The sequence below is a fragment of the Lepisosteus oculatus genome, chromosome 22 (genome assembly GCF_040954835.1).
Source record: "Lepisosteus oculatus isolate fLepOcu1 chromosome 22, fLepOcu1.hap2, whole genome shotgun sequence".
Classification (NCBI taxonomy): Eukaryota; Metazoa; Chordata; class Actinopteri; order Semionotiformes; family Lepisosteidae; genus Lepisosteus; species Lepisosteus oculatus.
Window position 1 is genome coordinate 9,436,942 of NC_090717.1, and position 23,583 is coordinate 9,460,524.

Sequence of the window (23,583 nt, forward strand, 5' to 3'; positions counted from 1 at the left end):
CTGTATTTAGATGGCAGTATAACAGCTGAATCTTTGTGTTGAAGAGCTGTCTTGGCTGTGTCTCCTTGATGTTGACAACTCATCAACATTCACTTGTTGTCAAAGTGGGGAAAAGAGACAGACTGGCTTGTGGCTGTGATTTTGGAGACCTGTTGCTACAATTGCATTTTGTTTTACCCACAGAAAGCAAGATGTTTACTACAAGATAATTTTCAGCATGTTTTTTCTTAAATAATGAAGACAAAAAAAAAACCTGAGTGTGGGTGTGTTTGTGCCCGTTGCTTGCTGGGATAGGTTCTGGCTCCCCCGAGACCCTGTATAACCTGGGACATTTAGAAAAGGGATGGATAATTCACCCACATGCCCTTGGAATAAACTGATAATTCACGATGAAAGCAAGATCTTTGCAGTGAGAAAGCAGAGTATTATAGGCTTTTATTATAGATTAACTTCATGCCACCTGCTTTTTTAAAGATTAGGATCACGTATGCATTGATGTTACTGATCAAATAAGAGGCATTTAGGTGCAGATCCAGGATCCATGTCTGTTTGACACATTTAACATATTGGCCTTTAAACTTTTTACATTTTCAGCATTTAGTCAAATAACCATGCATCTATTTTCTAACTGCTTCTTCCGGTTTGGGATCCCATAGGAGCTGGAGCCCATCCTGGAAAGCAACACACACACACACACAAGATGCACACTGGACGAGGCACCAGTCCAGCCCGGGGCAGACAGACCCACTCACAGCAGGGACAGTTTTCCCTGAAGCCAAGCAACCTACCAGCATGTCTTTGGACTGTGGGAGGAAACTGGAGCACCCAGAGGAAACCCAGTGATTTAGTAAGTTCTTAACTAATATATTAGTAATTTAATTTATTACCTAAATATTAAATTTATTCAAGAACAATTTATCTTCTTAAATATGTGATGTTTATATAAATGTGACATAACATAGTACAAAGTTATTTATCTACCAATCAGGCTGTGTGCTGGCATTGTAGGTTTGATCTGTGAGGGGTTGGCATTCATCAATGTGATAGTCACAGTACATGAGCACTGGGGTAGCTGTGGAATCTCTGTTCTTGAGCCTTTAGTCATGAAAACGTAATCCTTACAGTAGTGGGCTCCAGCCCTGCTCCTGCAGAGTCCCCATCTAGTGCGTTTTATCAATAATTCTTAAATCACTTCATTTTCTAAAGACTTGGACACATTTAGAAGTGCATCTGTTATGAGGGTGTTTTCAAAAGAGTTTAGAGTAATGTTTTCATAAAAAGTGGAAAAATGTTATTCACATCTAAAGGGGTACCTACTTTGTATGCAACATATGGCCTATAAAGTAAAACATCTATTTCATCAAGCTCCATGATTTTACAATCAATAGCCACTTATGACTCCAAGCAGCTGTGCTATCAAATGTATTTTTGTGTCCTTAATACTGAAGTTTGTTTTTCAGAGCACAACATTGCCACCTGTTGTTAAAAGAAAGCACCACTGCTCTTTCCCAACACTATGCAATGCATCCTAAGCCACATGCATTAAATCCTTTCTTTAATGCACAGCCAGTATACATTTTCATGAGAAGCTTAGCAGAATACAAAACTGTATTTTACACAAAAAGCACAAACTTACATTTACAGGTAGTTTTATCAAGGTTTTTTTTGCTTATGTCCCATACATTTATTTTACAAAGACTTTTTTTAAAAAACGCGGTTTTCCAGTATTTACCATAAAATACTGCAAATAGCCATCTTCATATAGAAAACAATCTGTATAAAAACATTCCTTTGTCTTCAATTAAGTTTTAGTCCATTAAAGATGTTTTTTTAATATAATTTACACAAGAAACATTGAAAAATCAAGGGAATGAAAAAAACAAAAACCCAAAATATAACCAGTAAATTCATACGCATACAGCCAGAGGAAAATATTTCAATATGGCGCTTGCAAAAATACTCCAAAATGGTTATTGTTGTACCCAAAAGATAGGCCACTTATGAACAGGCAATTAGAGCACTATTTTAGTGATTCTTGAAACTGCAGTTATTTTAACCTGTTCTATTTTTCAGTAACATAGCTTTACCTGCTGGTGGAACTGTGGTCTGTATTGACCTATTCCAGTGGTCTCTAACTCACTTCCTGAAGGGCTTAGTATCTTCTCTCTTTTTATTTTTTGCTTCACACACAATCGCACTTACAAGGTAGGTTTAATTATTGAATTAGCTGCATAACTGTAATACTTGTGAATGTCCTGGGTAGGTTAATTGATTAATTGAGTACTCAGGTCAAAATAAAAACCAGACGAGACAAGACCCTGCCGGAACTCAGCTGGAGACCCCTGGTCTGTGCAGTACAGCTTTCCCAGTAGCTCTTAAGGTTCCTAAAATGACAGAAGGTTTACAACAGCACATCTAAGGACAACACACTGAAGGAACAGCTGTCCAGTTACAGATCACACAAAGAACAAAGAAATGTAAACCTCTTGCTATCCATAGCTGTTCATCCCAATTTTGTTGAAAATACTAGTGGCACTCGAATTGAGAATTCTTAAATGGTGGCAGGTCCTGAACTTGATTTGAGAAAAAGTAAATTGTTAAGCTTTCACCATTTTCCAAATCTTACACAAGTTCACTCAAGGAATACTGTGCTCACAAAACATAGCCTGCAATCAGTTGAAGTTTCCAGACTTCAATTGCTACCATAGTTACTTTCAAATAACAGTGCCATAATTATTAGAAAAACAGGTCAAGAAACAAAGACTTCTAAAGAATGGTTCTGCATTTTAATGCCTCAGCTCCACATCAGAACCACAGTATATTTTGCACATGCCACCATTGGTTAAGTCCAATTCAGCATCGCTGTCCTCTTATGGTCTCGTAATACTTCACATTTTATCCTGAGGGGCAACCTACTAAATACCACAAAAAAAAGCTCTGTTTTTACTATGAAAAGGCTCTTATTGTTTGTAAATCTAAACGAAGTACATTAAAGCGCTCAAACAGTACCTCTTTACTTACAGTACAGTTGTACAGTCTCATTGGATTTGTGTCTGCATAGCAAAATGTAGGTGAGACATAAGTGTGGTTCTTTAAACAAGTCTAGGGCTTTATCATCTCATTTAGGTATTTGAATTATGGTTTTGACATGCTGTTTGGTCTTTTTCAGCTTTACATTAAGAAAAGTGGTTCTTACCAACATTAAACAAAGTCTTTCCTGTTGCACTGTTGGAAATGGCACTTTGAATATTCCCACAAGGAAGTTCACACACCATTATTTAGCTGCCCATTCAGAATAAGCATTAAATTTGACAGCAGGAATATGATATCAAGATGTTTTCCCACAAAGAAGAGAAAAGACAAGATCACACAGAAGTAAAAGCCTTCAAACCCCAGGCATTACTTGTCCAGACTTGAAAAACAAACATTCAAGGGGAGGAGCTGTTCACACAAACACAGAGCCAAAACGGTAACATTTCAGATCTCTGGTAGAGCTTTTTTTGAATGCAAAAGCTCTACACATGAAGAAAGAACAGAAACCGGTCTTCAGAAACCAGTTCTTTGTCTACGCCGGTGTTTTCGGACTTTGCTGGGTCACACTGCTGTCAGAAATGAGAGGAGAGGAAACCGGGGGTATTAGGACATAGACAGGCATGCTTGGACTGCTGGTTTTTGCAGGTAAATCAGGAACAGGCTTTTCCCCCCTTTCCTTGTGTCTTTGTGAAGTCTTTTTTTTTTGCAGATCAGCAGCTGTGTGCTGCTTCCAGAGCGGAGCAGGAACTGGCCCAGCTGCAACCACGGCGAGCTCTGTGGCCATGGTGAGAGGGCGCGTGGGTCAGATGTCCATGTAGTCGTCTTCCTCCTCCTCCTCCTCCTCCTCCTCGTCCGTGTCACTCTCCAGAGAGGACTCCTGGCTCGAGGTCTCCTGCACCTCTAGCGCCGGCTGGCTCAGCGTCTCTTTCTTCACGTTGGCGGCCGACTGCGATGACAGGATGGCGCTCTGCAGGGGACAGCGGCACTTGTTGAGGACCCAGGCTACAGTGCAAGTACCATTCCCCCTTGAGGAGCTGGCATTGCGTCGAACTTGGGTGCGAACGGGTCTTAGAATGAAAAAAATCACTAGCCCAGCTATACGTCAACGATTAGGCATATTTGATATTGTATACAGTTAGTATTCAACAAAAACACAGGCTGATTTCACAGGGAATGTCTCCCAGTTGAACAGTGAACCAGTCCCAGTTTTTGATCTAATCTACACTGTGTTATACTGCTATGGAAAACCACACCATATTTGATATTTTAATGTTAGACATGCCAGTCTACTAAAAACAATGCAAATACAAGTGCTGGTTAGAACATAAATGACTACAGGTGAGAGAATCCTTGTGGATCTGATAACATTGAACCAAGAGTGGTTTTATGCTTACAACATCCAAATGATTCTATGAAAGTAGTAAAAATTACAGTAAATGCTTACATAGGTATCTAAGCAGTAGAGAGAAATGTTCATTTTAAAACTGTGCCACTAGACAGCTCAGTGGCAAAGTGATGTTCAGAGGTACAGTGTCTACTATATTTTTGTCTCTGTTTTAACGGACTACTGTGGCCTGAAAGGGGACTAGGTAAAGTTTAACTACATCCTGAAACACATTAAGAAGAAACGCAACGTCTGAGCCATTGAGCCTTCCTCACACGTGACCTGGGCGTACCTTCAGTTTTTGCTTAGTCTCCTCTGAGATGCTGCCTTTTGGGGAGAGCAGGGTGGGTGTGGGAGGGGTGACCGTGATCTCCGGGGGGAATTTGGTGACGGTGGAAGGGATGAAGAGCTTTGGCATGTTGGGTGGAATTCGGGATCGTATCCGACTGCTCTCCAGCTGTTTGGACTGACTCCCAGGTGAGAGCTGGTCTGATGAGGTCTCTGCAGTGGCTTTATAAAGAAAAGACAGATGCCACTGGATGCTGTTGTCCGGTTTGGAGTTGGAGGTATGTTGTTCAAGAATGTTTTACGTGTGGTGTTGAGTGTGCAGGTTAGGCTGGTAAGGGATGTTGAGCTGCGTTAAGCTAGCATTCCCTTACCACCCTAAACTGAAAACACAAAAAGCAAAAATAACAAAGACTAAACAAATCAAAAGGGAGTACATTACATTATTTTTCTTGGTAATGCTATCCTTCAAATTTGGTAAATTGTAAAGTGCAACTAGGTAAGAATCTTGACATTCAGTTATCACCACATTCATTGCCACAGAAAAATACAATACTTTTTTAATACATGGGCTTTTTCCCATATCTTATTTTGTTCACTTTTGAAAAAGGAAGCTTCTTAGGCAAACAAATATGTTAACATCCGTAATGAGTGTCCCTCTTTGTTTAACCATTCATTAGAATTCAATATTAACTCCCAAAAATACATTAAAAATACACAAAATACACAATACAAGCACATGGTCTTGTTGGTATTGTTACAAAAGCTGAAGCTGGTTTATTTCTTCAGGCTGGCAGGCTGTGTGCTCACCTTGCCCTGCAGAGTGAGAGGGGTCGCCCACACCCTCCTGTTGGGTGAAGGTACTCTCCTTGTGCCAGTCATGGGACTCCTGCCCTGGCGACACGGTGGCCATCTTCATCTGCTGACACAGGTGGGATTCCTGTTGCCGGTAGCCAAGTCCCTCGAGCGGCTCCTCTGCTGGTTCACCTGAGAGAGATGACGACAACCCGCCGGAAACACAGTCAGAAACACAGGCAGTCAATAAGGCTCCCACACCACACAGGGAATGATCAGCGTTGGTGTTTCTGTAGTCTGTTTCTGAACACTGTGTTCTAATATGAAGCTGGATTTCAACAAATTCTTCTGTTTACTTTTAAGCACAAAATGCTGAAGACTCAGAGGCCCTGAAGAGGATATCAGTCCGCATCAGGAAGTCAGCAGAGTGGGGGCCTGGTTTGTGTGAGACATCCCTGGATCAAGTGGTATTGTGCATCTCTGTCAGGGCAGGGTTGCACAATCAGGAGTGAATGAGGATGAATGAGTCACTTAGCAGGTACGGACTGCAGTGTGCATCAACAGTGGAGGCTTCACAGGCAACTGCAGCCAGACCTCAATATAACAACTCGTCTAAAAGGTGCAGAACTCCACTTGGAACAAGACAGCAGCCGAGTCGAAGCTTGAACCCATTACATCCTTGTAAAAAAGCCTTTGTAACTGCTACTGCATGTCACCAGTCCCTGAAGTTCCTGGGCAAGACTTCATCCAAACTCCCGCCAGTCCCTTGACATTCATGACTATTAACTCAAAGCAATGTCATGAGGTGAAAAGAAAAGTAGCACAGGCAAGATTAAGAATATCAGGGACATTGTAAGACCCTGATGAAATTTCACATTAATAAGTTATGTAAAAAAAAAACGATGGGCATTTTTCCAGCAGTTCAATATACCTCCATTAGATGGCACTAGAAATGCATAAATTAAGTTAAATTCAAAGGACTAATGTGAAATAAAATTGGCAAGTTATACTCTCATTATACACTTGTTCAATCCCTTCATGTTCATCTTGCATATCCACAGAACAAATCTACTTCTGTCTTCTGAATTCGGACACTTTTCTTAATTTTATTTTAATTATAATACAGAAAGGTTGCCAAGTCTTGAACGTCATGTTCTTATGATGAATCCTGCTGGCAACTAACAATAAAAAAACAGTAAATTAAGAAATTAAGTCAGTTCTAACAGGGTGCTGCATCAGTATGTGTTGGCTTCAAGGAAACAAAAAAACAAGTAAACATTTACTTGGAAATGAAGACAGTATTAAAGCATAATTGTGAACACTGAGCATTAACTCATTATTGTATGCAGATATTAAATGGAACAAAATAGAAATAAAGGGGAAAAATATAGTTTGGACTCTTAATAGCATCTCTGGAAGCACTACAATGTTTCTCACAAATAAACTTATCAAGTGCCAGTATGCCAAAATGTAAAATGAGATAAGAAAGGAAAAGAATTCTCAGTTTATGAAGAAAAGCAGCACTTCACAGCACTTTAGTAATGATGCATCCATTCTCCTCTCTAAAAGACAGCTATTTCTTAGTGTGCGCAGGCTTTATGTCTAGGGGTTATGAAAATGAAAAGAGCAAAATGTCAAGACTCAGTTTTCTTCACTTTATACAATATAACTGTAGCAATGTAGTTGCATATCATCTTTACATAAATATGTTAAAAGAGAACAAAGTACATTCACAATATCTCAATACCCACGCAACACTAACACAAAAGTTAAATGTGCTATGATTATGATACAAGAGACTTAAAGTTTTTGGAATGTATTCAAAACCCACTTAATGGGGGTGTTGTGAACTCAGGACTTCATAATGTTCAGACGCTCTTCTTTGATGCCAGCGTCATCACTCTGTACCCAGTTGCCAGCACACAAGAAAAACAAAACCAAACAAAAAGAGGATGGCCTGACTTCTTCAGGATGTAATCAATCATGAGGGTGCAGGCTTGCTCACTGTTAAGCAGCCGTCAGAACTCCAAACAAAAAGGTAACTCTATAATTGCCTCTGAAGGAGTGCACCTGGTCCCCCATGCCAGCTTAGGAGCTATCTCAACCGAGAGCCAGCTCTGACAATGGGTCATCCAGTTTACCATTTCCACACGACTGCTTAGCCAATTAAATAAAACATATACTGCTTCACGACAATCCCATCCTCGCTGTGCTTTCGCATAAGCAGAAAATCTCATCCTCTGCGTGCTTTCGTACAGCACTAATAGCAAATGTAATAATCCACTCACTGCCGATCTCGGTCTCCGTGTTGCCAGGGTAACCATTATTTGGCGCTTTCAGTAGCAAGTGTCCAAATGTTCAGCTCTGTTCTCTTCAGTATCACTGCATGTGTGTGTGTGAAGAGCTGAGGGTGTGTTTGTGTGTGGGGTAGAGAATCTGTCCTCAAAATCAATATCCTTGCCTACTTACTTGCTTTTAATACATTTAAATGGCTGCAGCTAGTTAATTCCTCCCCTGCCTTCAGCAAACTTCAGTTGGAGCCAACACATACAATAGCCTATATATGTCACCTAATTAGTTGGATGAGGTTTAATGGGAGATTGTAAGTGTGCTGAGAAATTGGCGCCTAATGGCATCGTCATTAAGAAGATGCACAAGCTTTCTGAGGAACTATTTTTTTTAAAGGCGTAGAAGCTAACACAAAATGGGGAATAAAACAGGAACATATCATGTCTTAATATCCTTCATTGGAAGGTTAACGCTACTGAAAATTAATGCCAAAACCTAAAGCCCTGACAAACAAAGTTCTCAAAGGACTGGCTTGATAAAATAGATCTAGGCCCTTCTACTTTGGAAAAGAAAATGCCAAGCTGTTAATATTTAAAAGTCATATGAGGAATTTGATTTAATGAAACTTGCACTAAAAATAATAGAAGCCAAACTTATAGCTCCTTGTAAAAAAAAACATTTCCCCCCAAAGTTTATTGATTCTGATTGGTAAATACAATCACTTTAGTACTGGAATTTGGCGTTACATGCATACTGTAGAATGGTTTGTATTTGTGATAAATGACGAAAGTCAAGTTGATAATCAAGAATGCATATAAAACTGTGGTTTTGTTTCATTATAGCGTTGTTTCAGTGATCAAAGTCTGGATTCAAATTCATCTACCTTCAGGAAGCTTGGGATTTGTACATTGGCCTTATAGTAGATGCACAGAACAGAACCATGAGTGCTTCATGCTTCATGTGCTTAATGAGTGCATGCTTTGCATGTCAAGGCACAAGTGTTCAAGGATTCAGAACATGCCAGTAAACATGCCAATAAACAACCTTGAAGGCCAGGCATCTGCTCTATTGTGAAATAGAACTTTCAAGATGCTCTGCTACTGTTCAACTACTCAAAACATAAACAGCCATTTAAAGTTGAAAAAATCTTGTTTCCAGTTCGTATTTGTTGATAACTTTTTAAAGAAAACCAGTCTAGAGCAGTGTACTGTGAAATTATGTCTAATTATGAACTTGGTGAAATTAGCCTCCTAAACAAAGCATACATAGCAAAAGGAGTTAACTCTTATTACCAGCAGGTGGAGCACCCAAACTGAGGTTAGATACATCCAAGACTTTATTTTTTCCCCAGCAATAACATTGTTTAAAGAATTTACTTTAGTAACTTTCTTTTTGAATAAAATGTTGATTCATGGTGGAAGGCTAGAAGTTTTCAAATTCTTAATTGGGATACACACATCAAATTTGGAAAGTACAAGACACTAAAGGGATCATCTATGATCTGAAAGCAGTTAAGTGTTTTGGTCACTTATTAAGAACTTGAGCATTACTGTGGTCACGTCCCCTGCAGATGAAAGTGAAGATACAGCACAGATGTAGGGATAACCCATTCTGATAGTGCAGCTAGTAAGTAGAGTTACTCTATCCTCTAAGAGAGACAAAGAGGGCTCCAAATTCTAAAAACATTTTTTGCTAATGATTAATACATAACCTTTTACATAACAAGCCAATAGGAATCTAAAGTGTAATTTTAAACATGGAATTATTTAAAAGCATTAGGTTAAAAAACTACCAATGTTAAACTTCTGTAGTCTGAACTTATTTACTTAATGCTCTGTCCCTTCCCAGAAAAGCAAAGTGCAAAAGAATAAAAGCACAGTGAAGAATAAAATGAAGAATAAAAGCACAGTGAACAGTGCAGTGGAGTGAAGGGAAGGTTTCAGCTGTGCAGAAATCAAGCAAGAAGCCAAGAGAAGAGGTGCAGTACAGGGTTTGGACTGGAACCAAGCAGGACAGGTCCCTACAGAATCATATCCTTCAAGTTCCCCTGCATATCTGCAGTCACAGAAAAACATAACATGACCGTGTTGCACTCAGTCTCTACCTGTGATCAGGCATCCTTTCTAATGTTCAAAGCTATTGTTTAATGGTTTGCTTTGAGCAAACGCAATGAACAAAAATATCCTCAGGTGTACAAGCCTGGAGCTTTTTTTCTGGTCTTTACTTAGCAGGAGTCCCACGCTAAGTCAACATTAATCATCCACACTTGTTAAGGTTTATTTGATTTTTGGTTTTTGGTTTGTTTCTCTTCATTAAGGACACCAAGGAAGACAGAGCCTTGTCATTAACACGGATCAAATATACTGAGGAAAGCTACCAGTACAAATGTTTTATTTCCAGGCCCATTTTCTCTTCCAATTACAACTCTACATGTGGCTGCTAGGATATTTGAAACTAATATCAGGAATCACTAAGATTATGGGGCTGGGATACTGTTCTATACAATGTCTTTGAGTCTTACAGCTTCTCAGATAGTTGAGAATAACCTTCCTACATACAGGTTGTTGTCAACAATTACAGAAAACACTCAAAATTCCTTTTACTTACAGATTTCTATTCCTCTCACGATGCTGTAGACACATTGGGTTTTTTAAATAAAGCGTCCCTACTTTAAAAATGCAAAATTTGTACTGTATGAAGTACATCATCAGTGTAATGGTTAACAAGAAAATGGACCAACATCCATGAGCCAGAAACACTAAAGTGCCTTTTTTATTTAGTCAGGTGACATCTAATCTGAATGTTTCCCCTGTCAATTTATTTTTTAAAGCAGTTTTCTGCCCCCAGAGCCAAAAGCCAAAAGCCTTTTCTGACATGAAAAGCTAGTCAACTAACAAGGACTTTGGACCAAATGGCTTCCTCTCACACCTAACCTTTACTACAAGTTTTTGGATACAACATTTTATTACTTTTCTTATATGCATTAGCTAATTCCCGTTCTTCCTTCAATAAGTAATGCGAGAGGCAAACCTACTGATGATATCAGTGGATGAATCCCAGGACACAAATTCCAACTACAGGTATGGTCAGAAACTTTGTAGATATTCCATTTTCACCAAATAGCCAAAAAGAAAGACCAAAGCAGTGCTGCCAGGGAGAGTTGCTCTCTCAGGCTGGTGCGTCTGGGAAAGGGACTGGGCCACTCACAGCTGGGCTCATTGGCCTCCTTCAGCAGCTACTCACCTGCTGGGGGGAGGTAGGCTGTGGCTGAGGTGGGGTGGCTGTGCTGTCGTCTCATCTGGGGGTGCTCCTGGGCGCCGGGGGTAGGGCAGTAGGAGGAGGCGGGCGGCTGTTTCTGTGGTTTGGGCGGTAGGTCGGAGCTCGGCTTGGGCACGCAGTCCTGGGACGGGGAGGGCTCCTGCACCCCACCCTGGGGTTGCGTGGGAGTGGACAGCAGGGGCGTCAGTGCGGTTGGGAAGAAGACCTCTCTGTGCTCCTTGGGGTGCTTGGGCGTGGTGGGTGTATCTCCTGCTGACTGAAATCAAGACCAGGGGAAGAGATGAGATGTAATGCCAGATGCGGCGAAGACGAATGCTTTGCTGAAGTTACTGGGACGTCTGTTGAACTGAGTCAAGATGAGAATCAACATTCCCAAGGTCTTAAAGTACAGAAACTGCAAAAATGCTCTTTGTTCACCCTTTAAAGGTAGGCTTAATGAAATAAGATCTCCAACTACCAAGCGTTAAACAATACCCCATGATTCTCAACAGAGTAGTGTGAATAACAGTTGTATTTGATCATGTAAAACCAGTGATCTCTCCTAAAAGAAATAAATAGGATCCAACTTAAATAACTGTTCATTTTCAGACACCCCTACCAGATGTATCAGAGACTGCAATTCATTTGTCAAACAAAACAACCCCTCCATGTCCACATACATACATGTCGCTCTGCTGTTCAGGAATAAAGCAATAAAAAACCTAGTAAATGTCTTTTATACAGTTTGAGGAAAGAACAGCAACTCTATCTGTCAAGAGCGCGAAAAGTCTTACAAATAAGGCTGTTTGACCTGGCCTGATAAACAAAGCTTACCCACTTAGTCGTTTTTATATTATGAAAGCAACACCTTCAGCTCTTGAGAGAAGAGCCAGAGTTATGGCTTGTCAGGGCTCAGAAAGCACACAGAGAAGGACTCATCTGTCCTTTCCTGGCACTTTTTTGTATTTCTTTTAAGGACTACTCATAATTAAGGGCTACATGGACAACCTGTAACAACAACCAAAGAGCTCAGAGATGGGGTGCCATGGCAACAAGGAAAATGCAAAAACAGCAAACAAAATGGATGCACGCTGGCTCTAGTCTCCGAGTTAACAAAAAGTAGATTTTTATGCAGGTTATTGCTGGCTGGTGCTGTTAATTCAGCAGAAAAAAAAGATGTATTGTCCCTCTTTCAATAAATGGCCTTTTGTAAATGAAAAGAAACTGATGCAGAAAATATCAGCCAGTGGTAAAAGAGCTGAAATTTTCAATCTTCACTTATCTTTCATATATACATTGAAAGTATGGTTTCCAAATAATATTTGCTGCAGTTTTAAAATCCAGTAGTTTACAGGGCACCTTATATGCTTTATAAGTCACACATATATGCAGAATTGATCCCTTAATTATCACAATTCCAGCGGTGCATTGGCAATTGAAACACTAAAATGACAGTATCTGTTTAATCCCTGTCTAAACTGGCAAAACATTTAAGGACGTTTGTTTAAAAAAACATTTGAGAAAATGTTTTAACAAATTCGTTTTGGAAGAGTGATGGAGACAGCCGCTCATTACACCGAATACCCCACAGTGATCTAAAGACAAATCCACTTCTAAATCATTAGCTTTGAAGAAAGTACCTCAGTCAGTTCACTCAAAAATCAAATCTGGACCCTCGCGCAGCAGAGCAAAGCCATTCCTGTGGCAAAAGTTAATAACACCTGCAGATTTAATGGATCTGGAATTAACCAAGTGATTTAAACCCCGCAGCACTCTGACACTTAGAAAAAGAAGAAAAAAAAGAGAACAGACCGTTTTTATTCTCGTATCAGCACAACCCCAGTATAAACTGATGGATTTCTTGCAATAGACAGAAGCACAGTAAGTGTGTACTGGAAGAGACCGTAATGTCCCCTCATCCCCCCCTCCCCCCCCTTTTAAATTGCTTACTTTTACACTGCCAAAGTTACTGCAGCAACTCCCAATTTCCCACTGAAATAGAATTTCATTTTTCATGAACAAACACCACTGCAGACCACCGATTTGCTTCCTCTCCATGAATTTGCTACTCAACTCTCAAAGTCTGCCTAAGTAGGCTAAATGTCATAGTTTATGGAGGACAAAGTATCACCAAGAATACAGCTGCATATACTGTACGACAAGTAATAAAGTAATATTAATTCAGGCTTTAAAGAGTATCAGAGCTACAGCAAGACATCCCTCATAATTCCAGATTCCTGTTCTGTCAGGGTAAAATCAATAGCATTGCAGCCTGTGCTCTCACCCTTTTATTTTGTTTACCAAGTAAAGAGGCTCAATTGAGAAACCAAATCAATTTTAACGTTTGCCAGAACAACCTAGAAGGTTCATTTATTAGAGGGCAGTGATAAGAATCTGGCAGGAAGCTTCTCTTTATTTCTATAGCTTTAAATTGGGAAAAGGAGGATGGCGATGTCTGAGCCAGGCTTCTATCCTGGGATCTCCTAGCCTTTCAAGTCGACGAAAGGGCTTCAAGGTACAGGACCAAGGTAAGTTACATAAGCCTTCTGTTGTTTCTTAAGCAGTGTTTGAAACAGCTGCTTTGTATCCTCAATCTACAGCATTGCTTTAATGTTAAAGAACTACATAATAACTACATAATGAACTACACAGCATTAAGTTCTCATGGTAAGAAGGCAACATCACGTTTCTTGTACCACAGAGCTCCCTGGAAACCAGGTAAAGAGTACATCCTTTGACCCTTATTTAGAAGAAGGTGCTAAAGTACTTTCTGCATCACTTATTGTGGATGTTGCGACCTCTGCCCCAGATGTCATATAGGTCAGTCAGAGATTGCACATGAAGCAATCTCGAGAGGTCAAAACAAGGATATGTAAATAGCTTTCATGTTTTTTTTTATAAAGATACAATATTAGTGCTTTTTGAGTTTTTAGTGGGTGCAGTATGACCAAGAGGAAATGTGCATTTTTCTTCATTCAGTGTTGGAAGATTTACTTGCATGAATCTTTTTAAAAATAAAAATAAATACAAGCTTTTATTAGGATGGCAAAAAGAATCGAGTCAAGAGTTGCGAAGGATGCAAGAAACTTTGCACATATCTACAGAAAGCAGCAATGTGAGAGAACATAATTCAATGAGAACCTGATAGGAAACTGAAAGCTTTATACAAAATAAAGATCCACACAACATGGGCTTTTACTTGTGATGTAACAGCCCTTCTTTTGAAAAACAGTAGCAGTTAAAAGACTTCAGCTCTCATATCATCCAACACGATATGAACCCCGAGATCCACAAACTGATGCAACTTTAGTGTTAGAGCCTTGAACAATAATGAAGAAATACAAACCCAAATCTTTTCATTGTCACTGGGCAACATTTATCAGTGTGAAGCATGAGAGACTGCAGTTTAAGATCAGCCAGGACAGTCTGTGCAAACTTGAAGCCTAAAGATTTATTAGCATCCAAGCAAACCCATTCATCAAGCCCCACGAGCACTGGATTCATTTCATCTTCTCTATATGATTAACATCACTTTAAAGTTGCCCTGCTGTTTTCTGCTCCTCCTGGTTTGTACACCCACACGAAAACATCTCCTGAAGAAGATGGAGAGCTCAGGGCGGAAACTGAGGAATCAAGCGCTCTGTTCTCTGGGTAAGGTAACATGATCACACCCATGTGCTTTACTCCCCCTGACACATCAGGCCCACAAGTGCGGCCTTTCAAAAAATAGCGAGCAGCACACAGCTGTCCATCAGCATTATTCAATATATCTGGGCTGTCTCTTTCCAGAAGTGTTCAGAACAGCATTGCCTGGAGCAGCTAAGGCTTAAATCTGAACAGCTGCACTGATTAATCAGCACTTTGTAGGGAAGACAAATTAACTGATTCACCTGGCAAGGGAATAAATGAGAAGTTTCACATACACCCACGTTTTCAGATTTTCTTTCAGTTGGCCCAAATCAAACACAAACCTTTTCAATTTAAACAGTAAGTTTTGCTTGACTGTATAATTGGAATAACCTGATAGTACATAGGGAAATCAGTGTACAGTCTAAACACGGACAATTTCCAGTAAACCAAAATGTTGATGGATTTTATGCAACTGTAATGGCCTACCCTAAACAATCATGACTTCTCTAACATATTAAAAATCATAGCTGGAAAGCAAGAGAAAATAATTTAAAAGTATATGAATAATAAACAATCTAAAAAGCAACTACAGAACTGGTGGGAAAACATTCTGTAGTTACGCTCCTATAACTACAGAAATTATCAAAATAATAATCAAATGTTCCTAAAGCTTGTGGTGCACACAAAATAGAATATACAAAACAAAGATTTAACTCTTTAATAATATGCAGTGTTGCCTGGTGTCTTTTCCTGGTTTCAGGAAACAACTGAATAAGGCAAGCAGAGCAAACAGTGTTTTATTCTTTATATTCGAAGCAGCGACGTGAAGGAAACAATGAGTCTCATTTCATGACTATCTTGCTGAATGATGACTTTGCATGTAACAGTAAGTGATGATGACAGTTTACAGGAGAGATGTCTGGTGTAGTCACAGACGCTCCTATTTATTTGCCAATTCAGAAGCATCACCATATGACAAGCATTAACAAAGGGTGGTGGAGGAGGGATTACTGTTTGCTGATCCACAGTGATACAAATCAGGGTTCCTAGCACATGAAGTACTGAGGTGGCCTGACTTGAATAGCTTTCTTAGCAGGGACTCGCATCATCTACATCTACAGATCTCAAAGTAGAGTGAGACAGAATTCCCTGAATGTTCTTGGCTATTCCACTGGGATAGCAGCAGCCATGTGCATGGAAATGCTCCAGTAACAAAGAAGAATGTCAGATCTGGCCCTCTGTGTCATCTTAATCAGTTTAAGGCTGCAATGTTACCACACAACAGGAAGCACCAGATTGTTGCTCATTTGCCTCTGCAGTGCACTTTAATGGTGTTACTGTTCTGCTGATATGATGCAGTTCTTCCTCCTTCCTTGTTGCCAAATTGTGCCAAATCTTTGAGAAAATGCAATTTAGGGCAACTGTGAAATAAAGAAACAGAGTCCTTCTGAATTTTAAGCAATGTCACTGGGAGCTTAAAGATAAACCATTCTAACCACAATACGTCAACATGCAACACACTATTCAAGCTCTCAAGGTTTATTAATCAAAACCTTAATCATTCTATCATCCATTACTCTGGACAAAGCTGTCAAGATTTCATCCAGCTCTTTATGCTTTCAGGAACCGTTCCCAGCAAGAACATGAGAAAATATTCAAACCTTTCTCAAATAACCGCACTAGGATACATGAGAATACTGTCACACGGAATACTGAGCAGAAGAAAAAAAGATACAATTCTTTAGTTCAATCCTAAACATCATTGTAAAACACTATCTACACTTTCAGTGCCCATCTTCAGGATATCCAGCCTAAAGTCTTTCTTCCAAGCCCTTCATTTTCAGATTTGTCCCAGTTATGCCATCGTATGACAATGCAACAAAGTGTCACCTTTCAAAACAAGGAACTAAATTTATCAGTTCTTTACATATAATAGGCACTTCTTTGTTTCCCCATCCATGAATCATGGCAATAACCCTGACGCAGACGCCTTGCTTGGTGTCACAACCAAGAAAAAACAATGTTACACTGTGTTCACTGTGAAGACGCGTTGAAAGAACGAAAAGGTAATTCCTAGTTTATAATAATATACATCACAATACAGTACATATGACTGTTCTTATGGGATAAAAAAGTATCTGCATAATAGGACTGTTGACAGGAATTTATCATACCGATAGAGGGGAAGGGGTGTCAGTTTTACCAAATGTCTGTTAAATTATGAATTATGAAGTGTTCAGCCCAAATACACACTATTACGTGAGAAATATATATGTATATGCTATATACATGCTTTCTGAATCTTTGTAAATGAAGGGTTTACTGCACACAATAATTAGTGAATAAAAAAATCAATGGAGCTTTGGATGCCTATGTCTCATGGTACTTTGGCTTTGAAACAAATGAGCTACTGTACACTATAAAAGTAGCAAAACACTGTTTGAAATGTTAACTGAGTGAAGGCCAAGACAACAGAATACCTCCAGGTGCCTCGGTTTAGGCATGCTTAAAGAGATCACCACCGAAACGACACCTTCCTATAGCCGCCTCTGCCCTGTCTCCCCCAAAGTTTCGCTGGAACCTAGTTTCCTGTATTACTGCCAATACTTGCCAGTAAATTACAGAACCTGCAAAAAGCATTACAACCCTAAGCCCCACACCAAGAAACCAAAATACCAAAACCAAAAGCTATTGTGAACATGATTCAACTTTAGGCTGCTAAGAAACTGGCATACAGTTTCAGGACAGTGCTACTCAAACTGAAAAGCATGTCAATGTACAGTGACTCAGGCACACAGTCCCCTGTTTGCATGAGCAGATGCCTCCTGTCAGCCACAGTTAAGGCTGAAATAATTACTCAATTCCCATCCTCCCCTGGGAATTTGTCTAACATGGCTAACGTACTTGGAAGAAAATGTTGGAAATGGTACAATATGCTATTCTGTAAAAATTATTACTATAAAATACACATGTGAAATTTGAATGTGAATGATGTTTAACTCTAAAATGTATACATTTACCCACAGACAAACTGCCCTCTTCTACAGTTCAGGAAGGTCACAATTATACATTTCAGAAATGAGTTTATTTATTTATAAAACCAGAAAAATGAGTCCCAGAGCTCATTCACTCAGTTAAGTGATGCAGTTTTCTTCGTAAAGTGATGCAGTTTTCTTTCCTTTTCGAAGCTGAGGATTACTGTACATTAAGGAGAAAATAATTCATGGTTGCAATTACAGGGCACTTCAATTGTAGTTTTGTCCTCATGCATCGCTGTTAGTTTTTTAAAGAAAAGATTCTGCAGTTGTTTTCACAGTTCATGTTAATTTGCTGTGAAAGCAGTAGATGGTTTAAAAGCAGCAACACAAAATGTCTTGGGGTTTTATATCTCAAAGACATCCAGCCCAAGCAAAAGAATGCAGAGCAGTAGTCCATCTAATTATGTTCTGTACAAACCAAAAAGATAGCACAGATAAAAATGCATGGGACTTCTGATCTTGAGTTTATTGCCGTGGCAACAGGAAGAGCAAACACTGAAGACATAAGGAAGGAAATGCACAAAGGTGCTGCTGCCAAATGACATCTTGGCTTCGAACCACAAAGAGATGTGTCGAGCTTTCAGCACAGCATCTGTCACTATTGAAAAGGTAGTGCTCAACCCGCAAGACTTGAGTGTTACTTCAGCTTCAATACATTTTAATACACAGTCAGTACACAATGTAAAATAAGTGCAACAACACTTATATATAGTTGAAGACTATATAATACATATACACAGTAGAGTAGACTAGACAAAAATACTGATTTTTTTTTGAAAAAAAGTCTTTAGGAGTTGATTCTCCTTTTTTGCATGGGAATAATATACTATAGTAGATGTGCCCTTTACATATATATACACTCTGATATAGTAACAGACATGCTACAAAAAAAACCCTACTGATCGGTTAAAAGTAGTATATCAATTGACCAGCATTTACTTTCACGGTTTTAAAAACGACAAGTTTCAAAGGAAGTGCACCACTTCACAAGGCAAAGAGCGATTTCATACAAGGGGATTCACTGAGCAAAGCTCTGGCTGATTGAGTCATCTCTAGGTTCGTGCTCCTAAAGACTTCAAAAGGGCCATGGCTAACCACTGTAGTGAACACAGATCTCCTTCTGTGTACTGTATGGTACCGTGACGCTTACTGTACTAAAGATCAAAAGAAAATTAATAATCGGATAACAGAAGGGAAAAAAGACACCTTTTTTATGATTTCAACACTTAGATAATAACACGACTGTTAAAAAGAGACCTCCCCCTCAACCCAAACAGTTGCTAAGTTTCAATGCACAGCAGAGGCAGATGAAGCAACCACAAACTGCCATTATTTAAACTGTCACTCATCTTTCCTCAACATAAATACTGCATGTTATGATAAAATAGTGTCTTGAATAAGATGTGAAAATAGCCGTGGTATTCTGTTAGGTTAAAGAACTTGTTACCAATTCTATTTAATTCTCTTCCTCCTACTTTAGGTTCACTACGTATATCATCTTTGTTTCAGACAGAAAACATTTCTTTTTTACATTTAAAATCTGCAATTATTCTTGTTATACCTACCAGTGACAATCTATCACTGGGAGTAGGGAGAGCTCAGGCTGCTTAATCCCATCATGCCCTCAGCATCGTTCATCCATACATTCAGCACCACCCAGACACAGTCGGCTAGTGCCGTGATAGAGATTCGAACCCTTGATCATGAACTATGATCTATGTTAGACAAGAACCAATGGTGCTTGAGCCCTTCAGCAGCTCCAGAAATATGTTCTATGAAGATGCTTTATAAGTATTCATGTTCAGATGTTTTCTTTTAATCATATCTGCCTTCCCTCACTGAAACAAAGCTAAAAGAAGACCCTATAAACTTCTCCTAATGTGCCCAGAAATCTGTGTTAATTTTCAGCCAGATATAATTTAGACCACCTGACAGTTCTTTGGAAGATAAATCATTCAATACAAATATCCGATGTAAAAGAGAATTTGTTTTCAAATGCTTTACCTGGTAGTATAAAGGAATGAAAAAGAAACACTGGAGAACCATTCATACAGCAGAGAATATACTGTGAACTTCAGAATGGTAACAGGTGAGAAGAGCCCATCTTGCCCATGTGGTTTGTCTGGTGTAAGACTGGAGAATCTGAGTAAGTCTGGTGTAAGACTGAAGCAGTCTGAGTAAAGTGTTTTCCTCAAAGGAACAACAGCAGAGTCCCACCCAGGATTTGAACCCCAGACCCCAGAGGTCCATATTGATGTGTATTCTGATCATATGGATGGTTTCAGACCAAGATTTATAATGGGACGTAATTTGGTTTGAAACGAGATCTCGGGGCCCGATGGCTTTCATAACAACGGCAACAATGCAGCTGCTTCAGACCGGCCTGAGCCGCAGAGGAAACGTTCTTGAACAGAGAAACTTTAGAACTGGGTAAAAAGACCAGCTGGACTCCCAGCTGCCGCTCACAAAACGGACAAACGCTCCCATACCTCTCACTGACACCTGCCTCTTTGCAGGCGGGACACCAACTCTGTGCTTTTGATTCCTACTCCTGCTTTGCATGATGGACCTGGATTTCTTTTTGGTTTTTGCTTTTTTTTCCCCTCCTTTTGTTGTGTCTGCACTTCAGCATTTGAAAGCAATGGAGCCGCTGTGATTAAGAGTCGGCGACGGCTTGCTTTGGAAGCGACGGAAGAAATGTCTGCTGCAGTGGGATGTGACAGTGGCAAGCGAGACTCGGTAGGCAAGGGGAGATGGAGAGAGCCGACGCTTGTGCCCCCCAGCGCAGAAGAACTTGCCCAGTTAGTGCTAATTCTGTGCTATGCTTTATTTACACAGTGCATGTGTGTAAGCATAAACACAGATGCACTCACTAATTAGGAATGTACGGACTGGAGGACTGGAGGTGGTGAATGTGTTGCTCAATTCGAGAGTGGGACGTATGCTGTTCTGATAATTAGTCTACCTACTCGTTGAATGCGTCTTAGTGGACATTTGTAGACTAGAGGGAGCAGCGTGTCTCACTGATGTACACAAAGCATCGTGGGTGATTGGGGAAAAAGCATTCGCCCATGACGTTGAAGATGACTCTTAGGTGGCGCGTTGAGATGTGCAGGAAATGACATTCTTTGAGTTTTAAAATGTTAAAATCAACAAGATGGATGGCTTCTTGTTTTCAGTCTTCCTTGTGTCTCCCTTCAAGCCCCCCAAAATTGTGGCGGTGCCTTATGATTCATTTCCCCCGCTGGTGGATCAATGAAGGGGCCACCTCGGATCTAACCTTGCCCCCAATTGCATTTTATCAAGTTTGGTGCCCAGCTCATTCAATAAAGAGGAATATATGTACAGCCAAGAGAGGTCACCCTACCTGTTTCTGTGTTGCTGTAGCCATTTGTATCTGGCAGAATTTCACTGCTTGGTCCAAGGCCGCATCTTCATCGACCTGCCGGAGGAGATAAATAAAAGATTAAAAGCCCTGCACTTTGATATTAATGTTTGGACCCTTGTGATACACAGTATTTTAATGCACCAGCCATCCTCAAGCTGTGCGTTGGAATATTAATTAGGCAGAAAAAAAAACACATCTGAAGACAGAGACAGGCATCTCTCTCACATGTAGTGCAAGAAACAGCTGTATTCAAATTCTTCAACTTTACTAAGGGTTTTCGTAAACAATGAAGCAGGCAACAGATATCTAACCCATGCTACCATATTTCAGATACTTAGGAAGAGGACACTTGCCCATCATCACTGGTTTGGAAGTAAGGAGGGCTGGGGCTGTAATCAAAATTGTAATGGTCTACTTACTACTCATAAAAAATCTGCACAAGAAGCAAAATGGCCTGCATCAAACATGCATGTACCTTTTGACAGTATTAATATTAAGTATTAAATATTAGGGGCAAGAACTTCAACAGCTGTAAACATGGGTGAGCAGGCAAAATCCCACACATTCATTAACTTAAAAAAATGAGAACCAAATAAAAGAGGACAGGCCTAGGAAAAAATGGAACATACAGTTTCCCAGTCTCTTCTTTTTTTTCTAACATACTTATTAAACAAATTAAGTCACATGGATACCAAATTATTTAGCCTGAAAATGACTTCCCTGCAATGGGATTTCATTATGTAGCAATCAAAAAAGCACTCTAATACAGCCATTTACACACTGCATCAACAAGCAACATCAAAACACATGACTATAAAGCAGACGATTAAAAGGCAAGTCTTTCAGAATTGCAGAAGACATCCCAGAGTGAAGGATGTAAGAGCTTAAGTTGTACAGAATTAAACTGTACAAAAAAGACCAATTGAACTGGGACACTGGTAAAAACTGTGCCTGATGACCCTTTGCAAGAAAACCTGAAAACTCACAAAGCTGTAATTAAAACACATGAGCAGTCTACAACACAGTGTTTTTAACGCATTCAACAGGCACTTCCCACCTCACACATGCATAAGCAATGACACTGAATTATACGAGCTGCTGTGCATGTTTGTACAGCATGAGGAATGTTAATAGAACAGGCAGATGCATGTTAGAGGTTCTAAAGTTTCCTGTCTTCTGCTGGCAACAGACACCAAAAATGTGGAGCTGAGATACAGGAATTTTAAGGAACACCCTGAATTCCTTATCACAGCACTCCACTCCACTCAACAGGGAATAAAAGACTCACAGGCCTCGTAAAATTATATAATTCACATTGTTATTTGTGGGAAGGTGGTGGAATGACACTAATGGAGGTGGTTAAAGCTTAAAATTCAAGAACTGCTGCCTGCAAGATTTCTGAATTCCTCAAAGACACTCACATCTCCTTCCTTGCTAGGCCTGATTAAAGGCATTTTAGAATTTGAATAATTTTGACAAGAGTGAATTACAAAAAAAACTGACAACTAGGCTAACGTGAAGGGAAATCAGTAGAAGATCTCTGATTAATGTTTTTTTAACCCGTCAAAGTAAACGCAATTTAAAAGATGGAATAATCTTTTCTGGCAATTTACGGATCAGCTTACTTCGGCTGGCAGTTCCTACAGAAAACAGCCTCGGCTTTCTGGTTGACATCTCTATTATGTCTGATCACACATTCCCACTCTGCCTCTTTCACAGAAAATCCCCTCCACCCACCAATTAAAGAAGTGGGTCTGCGTGGCTCTCAGGCAGTCTCCAGTGCTGAGCAGTCCATCCGCCTCCCTCCCTCTGGGACCCAGTTCGTTTCAACTGGTGCCAGCACACTCATCTAAAAAATCTGTGCTGCCTCTTCTGCTCTCCGCTGCACAACACAAAATTCACAGCGCTACACACTTTTCAGGACTGTTCCTTGTTTGCAACCCCCAGATCAACATATTACAACCTACCTACCCTTCAGGGACTTTCACTGTCCAGCACCGGAGGACTGGACCCAATAACTTGATTTTGTATTGTTAAACCTGTCCCAATAATGGCTGCACTGCTTTTAATTAGATCTTAGATTTTGAAAACGTTTCTCTGATTCAAGTCCAGCTGAAGCCTGGATTACAGTAATGTTGCGGTATGTACTGTAAGTATTTTCAGGCCTAGAAGAGGATTTAGCTGAGAATTTGAGGACTCATGGCTAATACATTAAAAGCTTAAATCACCTTATTATCCCAAACCATTAAATTTAATTAAATACCATTCTCAGAGAATATATATCCAAAGTCACTATTTCACAATCACTCAACTGCTTTCTATTAAAAGCCTTATTGTTGGCCTTCATTGATTTTCAATCCTCGTTAGGTTTTACAGCGTAGGGCGATTGAATAAACCTTTGGATCAGTGACTTTGTCAAAAGCTCAAACCTGACATAGATGTTTACATAAAATACTGAGCAGTCAAAAGCCTAAAAAAGGATT

At 39.8% G+C, this 23,583-nt stretch overlaps 1 protein-coding gene across 6 annotated transcripts in view; it reads right to left on the reverse strand.

The window, feature by feature from the left end:
• Nucleotides 1-914: 914 nt before the first annotated feature.
• Nucleotides 915-23,583, reverse strand: part of cabin1 (calcineurin binding protein 1) — a 111,544-nt gene continuing 88,875 nt past the window's right edge. For all 6 annotated transcript variants that reach the window (XM_015366283.2, XM_015366282.2, XM_069182354.1 and 3 more), the window contains 5 exons: nucleotides 21,080-21,154; nucleotides 11,030-11,321; nucleotides 5,513-5,689; nucleotides 4,710-4,927; nucleotides 915-4,000 (listed from right to left, as the gene is read on the reverse strand). In XM_015366283.2, coding sequence (XP_015221769.2) covers nucleotides 3,836-4,000; nucleotides 4,710-4,927; nucleotides 5,513-5,689; nucleotides 11,030-11,321; nucleotides 21,080-21,154 — 927 coding nt within the window. In that variant the 3' untranslated portion in view covers nucleotides 915-3,835. The remainder of the gene's footprint in view (nucleotides 4,001-4,709; nucleotides 4,928-5,512; nucleotides 5,690-11,029; nucleotides 11,322-21,079; nucleotides 21,155-23,583) is intronic.